Source organism: Mesitornis unicolor, unplaced genomic scaffold, assembly GCF_000695765.1.
Source record: "Mesitornis unicolor isolate BGI_N332 unplaced genomic scaffold, ASM69576v1 scaffold592, whole genome shotgun sequence".
NCBI lineage: Eukaryota > Metazoa > Chordata > Aves > Mesitornithiformes > Mesitornithidae > Mesitornis > Mesitornis unicolor.
The window spans coordinates 105,619-113,912 of NW_010171083.1; the positions used below are offsets into that span (position 1 = coordinate 105,619).

General features: G+C 41.1%; 1 protein-coding gene across 1 annotated transcript in view; it reads left to right on the forward strand.

Annotated features, from left to right (window-relative positions):
• Positions 1-5,269, forward strand: part of SPOCK1 (sparc/osteonectin, cwcv and kazal-like domains proteoglycan (testican) 1) — a gene marked incomplete at its 5' end in the record, with an annotated part of 97,531 nt that extends 92,262 nt beyond the window's left edge. Inside the window, 2 exons of the mRNA XM_010179887.1 lie at positions 3,644-3,781; positions 4,793-5,269. Coding sequence (XP_010178189.1) covers positions 3,644-3,781; positions 4,793-4,983 — 329 coding nt within the window. The remainder of the gene's footprint in view (positions 1-3,643; positions 3,782-4,792) is intronic.
• Between the last annotated feature and the right edge of the window lie 3,025 nt (positions 5,270-8,294).

Consider the following 8,294-nt stretch of genomic DNA (forward strand, 5'->3'; position numbering starts at 1 on the left):
TGATGGCTATATTGCAGGTGGTACAACATGTAGGCAGTTGTAGCACACGTCACTCGGATCTGATCACAAAGTAAAAGCAGTAAGAATGGTCCCTTACCACAGATAAATTCTAGTCAACTGTATTAAAAAATGAAGGATGAAAGTGGTTCAGCTCAACAAATCAAGAAGTGTCAGGCATAGGTTGTTCCACAAGCTAGAAAATTATAATATAGAGAGGAACTCTTTGCATCACCTGCCTTGAAAGTCTGCCTGCATAATGGCACCTGTCTGCAAGATTTTAATCTGATCTCATAGCTATTTATACAGTGGAAAACATTGTCTTTTCTCTTCGCTGACTGAAAAATCATGCAAATGGAAACGAAAACACGCACGTGACAAAAAGCACGCTTATAGCAGCATTGAAGATTGAAGAAGAGAGATTAGTATTTTCAGAGAAACTAGCCTTTAATTCTTTTCTTTCCTTCTCTGTCCCTGATGAGCACAGCATTTACAGTCTGGACAGTATACATGAAGAAGATTTCTGTTAACTTATATCCATTGATAAAAGTGATGACTTTTGATATTTTGTTCTCTATATATTTTTCAAAACACATGACAGTTGCAACAAAGTACTTCAAAGCCATTGCCATTAGATATGTTGAATTTGGAGGCTTTCAAATAGAGTCTAGCGTCCCAGGGGACTGAATTAAAAAGTAAACAGCACTATTCATCTTTTCCTACCAGATTTATCTAGAGTACGATTAAGTGCAGAGAGTGTACTTTTAAAGCATACAACTGTGCAGCCTGATAATGCTTCTCCCACATCACTAAGGTAATAAGTTTCTGCTCCTGTCACTGTTTTCTTCTGTATCAGCCCTGTGAATTCAGCTAACATAATAGCTAATACAGGGAGCTGTGTGCTGGCTAGCACTTAATTCTGTCAGGCTTTTGCCTGTGTGCTTCACTATCTTTAGCATGTAATTTTTCTCCCCGTGTCCACTGAGGAAGGGGAGTATTATATAGGTAAGGAAATGATGGGGAAACAAACAAAAAAAAAAGGAGATATAGGTCTGGATCCATAAAGAGGATTTAGATGCAACAGTGCTATTCAAGTTTGCCTGAAATAATTAAATACTCCATGGGACAAAGAGAGATGGCGGGAAGCAAGATTCACTAGCCTAAGGCAGTTCGGTGGAGAGTGACTAACATTTTACAGTACTTAACAGCAGAGCTGGTCCACCAGCGGTCCTCCCCACACTTGTGGGGAAGCCCCATCAGTGCAAGAATCTCTGGAGAGGCAACGTGAACTCCTTTCTCCTTCCAAGCCCTGCAGATGTTCTGACACCAAACCAAATTATAGGGTGATATGTTCCCGCTAAACGGGCTGTCTGGATGCCTTGCTCCAGAATAGCAAAGCCTGTAGCCAGAGCTTGTTTGTAAGGAACACGGGGACTGATTTGTGTAGGATGTAAAGGATGAACCATCACGCTGTACAACACTTGCTCCCAGTGACTCTCTGTCCTCACCAGATTATCACCTGCACCTGACACTTTGGAGAGGATGTGCTGTAATCTTCCCTCTGATGATTGGCAAATACTGTGACATTAGTATGCATAGCTAAATATTTAGAGCTCTAGCGTTACATATAAATTGGCATAAATTTCCCATGCAGCAGGAAAAGGACCTTCTACTCTTCACTGTGACCCAAAGCGTGAATCCTTTCCACACACCGTTATGTTGGCACTGAGCCTGGGCCATAATTTATTTTTAAACCTATGGCTTTTACAGGCAGCATGGAGAATTTTAATACCTTACAAGAAACACAGTGAAATGATGCTAAAAGGCCTGCTTCAAAGAAGGGAAAGGTTGCATTGCCCAAGGAAAAGAGAAAACATGAGGCAGTTTAAAATGCAGAGCCCATTCTCTGCTCACCCAGTAATGCCATGGAGGCTCCCCCTTTGATTCTTCCCTGTAGCCAGATGCTCAGCTGATATAACAGGGGAGCTCTAGTGGCATGGGTGCAGCTATGCTGATTTACACCAGCTCGAAATCAACACCTAGGCACTTCTCTCAAGGTTTTGTTTGTATGAACCTGATAAACACCAGAGAGAAGACTTAAGCATAAATATGAAAAAAACCCCAAACTTTCTCAATCAATATTGAAATAAAGGATTGAACAGTGAGCATTATCTTACAAAAACCCACAAAAGTGAATACATATACATGGTTATTAGAACCATTTAGAACCATTTTTTTAATATAATAGTGAAAATGAGTCTTTGGTAGTCATCAGGATGCTTACATTTCTACATGGACATAATGGTGGTACCTACAAGCAAACCTGCTATAAGATCATGCTTTGAAGTTATTTAAAATACTCACTAATGGATGTGGTTTCCAAAACTGGTCTGATACACGAAGATTTCTGCAGATGTTCAAAAGTTTCTGTTCTTATCTTCCAGACCTACATTAGCAGCATTCAAACATTAGACAAGATCTACAGTGCAATGAGTTTGGAAATTCTAAGATTTGCTTTATATAAATGTGTGTGTGTATGAGATTGACTGACTTCCACTTTTAAGTCTTTTATATAGGAAATTTCATGTCATTTGGGCAGCACCTTCTCATTCATTTTTTCTGTGAGAAATGTAGTGGAAATAGCCCCTTAGACACATGAACTGTCTGAAGAGATGCTATACGCATGGAACTAGTTAAAAAACTTACTTCGTGACCAGTAAATCACTGGTATCTTTGACAAAGGAGAAAGATACTTTCTCAAAAATCATTTGAGACAAGAAATTTGGGGGCAAAGGTGGGTTTCTGCCATGTTTCAAATTGAAGCAATTGGCAAAGAAGGGAAAATGACTGTACTGACCTCCCCTGGGAGTAAAGCTAACTCATCTCGAAGGACAAGAGGGCTTTTCATATTGAAGTACATTTGCTGCATCTGCTGAAAATGGTGGGAACAATAAAACAGGTTTCTCCTGAGAGCTTCTCTGTCTGCAGAAGCTAGAATGAGCCACACTCTACAAGGCTGAACTATATTGGTTTTATTGTGAGACAAACCTTGGGCTTCAAATCCAAAGACTCATTGACTTTAAGTCCTGTTGTCCCTCTCTGTAAAGCGTATGCATTTCTTCTCCTTTTCTGCATGGGAACTCTCAGTAAGTTGGAAGCTGCACTTGAGAGGAGCATGAACAGCAAGCAGATGGCAGATACCTTCCAGGGATAATTACATTGTGGAAAGACTTATATGATAAACGCTGAAGGAGTGCAAATGGAAGGGAAATGCAAAATTAATGAAGTTGGGGTAATAATCCAGTTGGGAAGAAAAGTTTAAAACCAGGAGTGAAATTTGAAAGGGTCTCTGTGGGAATATTAATCATTCAGGGACAGACTGAACCTATCTCTAGTACCTTATGCCATCACGCTCCATGTGCTAAATATACACAAACATTTATGCACTGTGCAGTGACCGGGGTGGCTGAAAACAGTTAATCATGTACAATTTCTGCTCCCTTTTAGGCACCAGGTAATCGCTTGTATTTTCTTGCCAACGTTGTCACTTATTTACGTGAAGATCTTTACAAGTTCATAATAGTCTATATACCTGCATGCTCCTACAGAGTCTTGTATTACTGATTGTACTTTATATTTTATTCAGGTGCTTTCATCCCGCGGTGCAATGAAGAAGGCTATTACAAAGCCACTCAGTGCCATGGCAGCACAGGGCAGTGCTGGTGTGTTGATAAGTATGGGAATGAGATAGCTGGCTCAAGAAAGCAAGGGACAGTGAGCTGTGGTGAGTAACGATGTGCTCCCCTCAGACGACAGAAGAATTAACACTGCTGTAAGCCTTGCCATTGCTGTATGATGGAGTACGATAACAAAAGTGACAACAAGGAAACATGATTACCAGTGTTCAAAGTGCTCTTGTAGTTTCCTATTCAGACTACTAATGGGGCACTTATATACACATTGGTCCTTTGGACTGGGAGTGGGCGCAGCAGAAGGCAACAGGCAATAACCACTGATAAGAAGATACTTTTGCTACTAGCCTGCAAAATGTAGTATTTAAGTTAAGGCTACGGGATTGCTATGCATGGTTATGAAGTATATTGTTCTGTATACTCTTGAATGTGCATTTGCTGGGACTTCATGAATAATGTCTTTCCAGAGAGAGGAAGACCTAAATGTGTAAATTTTTATCAATTAATAACCAAGCCAAATAAAATTGCTGATAGGACTATATCGTGTAGGTATGTGAAATCACCAGTTAGCTGTTATAAGTAGGCAAGTAAGATTTCAGCCGTATTCCTTCAGAGTGCTTCAGTGGTGGTTCTCTGTGAAAGAACAGAAAAAACAGAGACCTAGAAGGTCTGAGATGCCCAGAATCACATCACAGATGTTAGGCTCAATAGCTGCATTTGCAGAGCATGCTTTATGCGCTCAAATAAAATCTGTTTGTGGAATATCTTTAGCCTGGTTTACATAGTAGTGATAGGATGAAAGTATTTACAAACAAGTAATGATTTTCTGGCTGCATGCACGTGAACTGAGACACTCCAGTCAAGTCTCTAGGAGGAGGGCGATGCATAGTTTTATATGCAAGTAAATTGTTCAGAGTAAATTGATACATATTTATCCCAGCTCAGGATGAAAATTGAAGTTTAGATGTTGTTTTGTGAATTGCTGAACCAATGAATTCAAAAGGTATCACTGCAAATGACAGTGGCTTGAATGACAAGGGTAGTGATGAACGAGGGATTTGGTGTCATGGGAGGGAATGACTTTTCCTGCTCACCTGTTTCAGAAGAAGAGCAAGAAACCTCAGGGGATTTTGGCAGTGGTGGAGCTGTTGTGTTGTTGGATGACTTGGAAGAGGAACCTGAAGCAGCAAAAAAAGACAAAGAAGGGAAACTGAAGATTCATGTAAGAGCAGCTAATGAAGATGATGAAGATGAAGATGATGATAAGGATGATGAAATTGGTTATATATGGTAGTGCCCACCATAATGAGGACTCACGTTTTGCACAATACTGCAAGTCAAATCATATCTCTGCAATTGTATCTGAGAGTACCTGGCACAAATATTCCCTCTCTACTGAGTTTGATTTTATATAGTCTATTTAATTTGGAAGACAACTTTTTTTCCAGCAAGGACTGTTTGGAATACACCTTTTGTTTGGTTAGTTTGGGGGATTTCTGTTCTATCCACAGGGGCAATGAGTTTTGTTTCAAAAACATTTCATGTCTTAATCCTCACTTGCACAGCTTATGAAATATATCCTGTGAAAGAAGAATTACAGAACAGTCTCAACAAACCAGTACAAGGCTTAGAAACCCTTCTCATATTAGAGAATTTGTGAATAAATTGTTACCTGGATCGTATCAGAAACTTATTTTTCTTTCTTGAAGAAGGAAAAGTAGGCTCCTTATTTTCTAGTCTGTATTTGTCAAGTTCCAGTAAACAGTAAGTCTCTTTGGATAGTGACTTCTGGCTGCCCAGCACCAAGGTTTAATCCAGAAAGAAACCCACTAGCAGGATTTTTCTCTTCCTTACATTCTCTGAGAATGAGTCCAACAGGCTTAGCCCATCACACACTGAAAGCAAAGCTCCCACCAGAGTGTAGGTGACACTGTTTATTTGGTTAAGGAACGTGGCCTTGATCTTGAGAGATGCTGAGAACCTGCAGCTATCACGGACCAAGCCCTACAGGCAGCAGAGTCCATCTGCCTTTCAAAGTGTTTGAGAAAAGCGTGATTTGTGAATCTGTAGCATCATAACCGCCTCCATAGCTGTTCCTCAGCTTCTGTCTGAAGTTGTTTGCTCTAAGAGTTGCGCTACCGTCGCACAGGCAGCTTCTGCTTGCTGCTCACACACCGTGGATCTGCCTGTTCTTCATTTACTCTAAACCATCCCTCATTCCAAAGTTATAAAGCTGTCAAAGACACTAGCCATCAGAAGTAATAAGCTGTCATTTCTTTAATTTAACTAGTTAATATTTATTTGGTCTGTTTAAAAAAAGCAACTTTGGGTGGTCATAGGTCACAAGCGTAACCCCTTTACTCAGTGTGATGAGCTGCAGACATAAAAGAGAATAGTATTAAAATTCAATCTGTGATTCTCTCAGCATCTCCCATATATTCATAAATCTTCAATTGTGTCACAACATATTGACATTAAATTATTTGCTGTGTCCTTTCCCATTACAGTTCTCTGATACAAGAATGTACTGTGGTGACCTTTTCTTTTTGCTGTTTTCAGAAACAGTGAGAGGTACCTTAGCCCCACTCTTACATTAGGATGTGGAAATAAGTATTTTAGCAGTGCCTGTGATTTGTGCTTGAGTTATTTTGCAGAATGAAAAATGTGCTTATTACACAGAAAACTAATTAAATTGATTATTCTTTTTTTCCTCTGAATTAGTATTGGGTATAGATATAGGGACAATACAGAGCCAAAACAGAGCCATGGTATATTCACTCGAAAGCAGGAAAATACCGTGCTGGTTGGCAGAAGTCACTTTTCCAGGGGCGCTGGCCCAAGGGCTGTGGTTCTCACCCCTCTCCAAAGTCAATGCTCGCTGTGGAGCCTGGCAGAACTCTGCAGCCTCTCTCCCCCTCTGTGTAGGACCTCTGCTTTTGGACATGATCAGAAGAGCAGTACAGCAGAGGAACTCCTTTCAGACACGATGTGTTGCAGGGCCTCAGTTGCTTTCTCCTCTTTCATTTTCTATTTATCTAGATCAATGACCTATGAAAAAAGAGCAAGCCTGCATAATGGTTACTGATGCAGAAGGATGTATAAAATCGCGAGGAATTTGTTGTGTGTTGTTTCACACCCCTGCATCCTCCCAAAAATCTGCCATCGCAGTCATTTGCTAAAAGCCTGCAATCCTCCCTGCCTCAAATCCCTTTGGTTTTCCTATAGCTTTTGAAAATTTATTTTAAAAGCTCTGTCCGTGAGCTGCACAGCACACACCCACACATGCTGTTTCTACTTGCCTTTCACAGAAAATGACGCTGACTTGCAAGAGGAACAGATACGACGGCATTGCTGTTTCCCTAAATAGTATGATTTTTGTGAGAAGCATTTGAACACCACTAGTAGCTTGCCTCTCAAACATTGTGACTAGTTTCCTTCTAGTGTTTTATTAATTAAACCCATTCTCTGGATCTAGCTCTGCTGTCCTGGGCAGGACCTTCCTATGGCACGGAGTTGCTATTTCACTCTGACATAAAAGTGAGGTCTGCAGTTGGTGGAGATGTGCTTACCCCCCTGACTAGACTCATTCTCCACACACAACTACCTTTTTCTGCAGTCCCATGTCCCTTAGCAACGGCTCGTCCTGGAGCTGTGTCTTACTTCAAAGGCCACACAATAAATCCCAGCACCTCACCAGGGCAAAGCCTGTCTACCCAGCCCTTGCAGGCAGCTCCAGGGACCAAGGGTGCAGCCCTTTTGTGTCATCTGCAAACTTGCAAGATGGTTAAATAAAAGCCACTAAATAAGTCTTTAAAAGTGACTTACATGAGCAGACATGTCACCACCATCCATTTCTCAACACCATCGATCCTCCTCTAGCTGTAGTCTCTGGCATGCAACTATTCCAAATCAGAGCTGGCAGGTTTTATATCTTAAACTATAAAACAATTACCATCATCTCAGACTCAGCAACTTGAACATGCTGTGGATCCCAAACTGCTCTGTACCCAGCACAGCCAGGCAAGAGGACAGATGCCTTGGTTGGTTCAGCTGACCTCGGGTAGCATGTTTTCCCTCACAGGAACACACATGTATACACACACACACAGACACTGGGGTGGGGGTGCGGGGGGGGAAGCCTTTTTATTGACTAGTTCAGTTGGACGTGGCTACAAGAGGGCTTAAAGAGGCCAGTGTCATATCACAAGGTGTCACAGCCTCGTCAGCAGCATGTGGACAGGCTGGTGGGCTTGGAAGGGCAGCTCAGCCTATAGATTGCTTCAAGAGCACATTCCCAAATATTACAGAGCTATTTAGCAAAGCCCTTTTGTGATCCACTGGCATCCTCCAGTGGCTGGGGATCTGCAGCCTATATAGACATGTGTCTGTATAAATATATATATATGCATGTGTCTGTGTCTGTGTGTATGTGTATATAAACATATTTATGCACATACATGTATGGGCATTTGTGTGTGTGTCCAATTTGGGAAGATGCATTAAGAAAATGTTTTATTATTTCTTTTAAAAAAAAACAGTGCTCTTCCAGATCAAGTCCCTTCCATTCTTCATGCTTTGGAAAGGACTTAATTTGCTTCCAGCTTA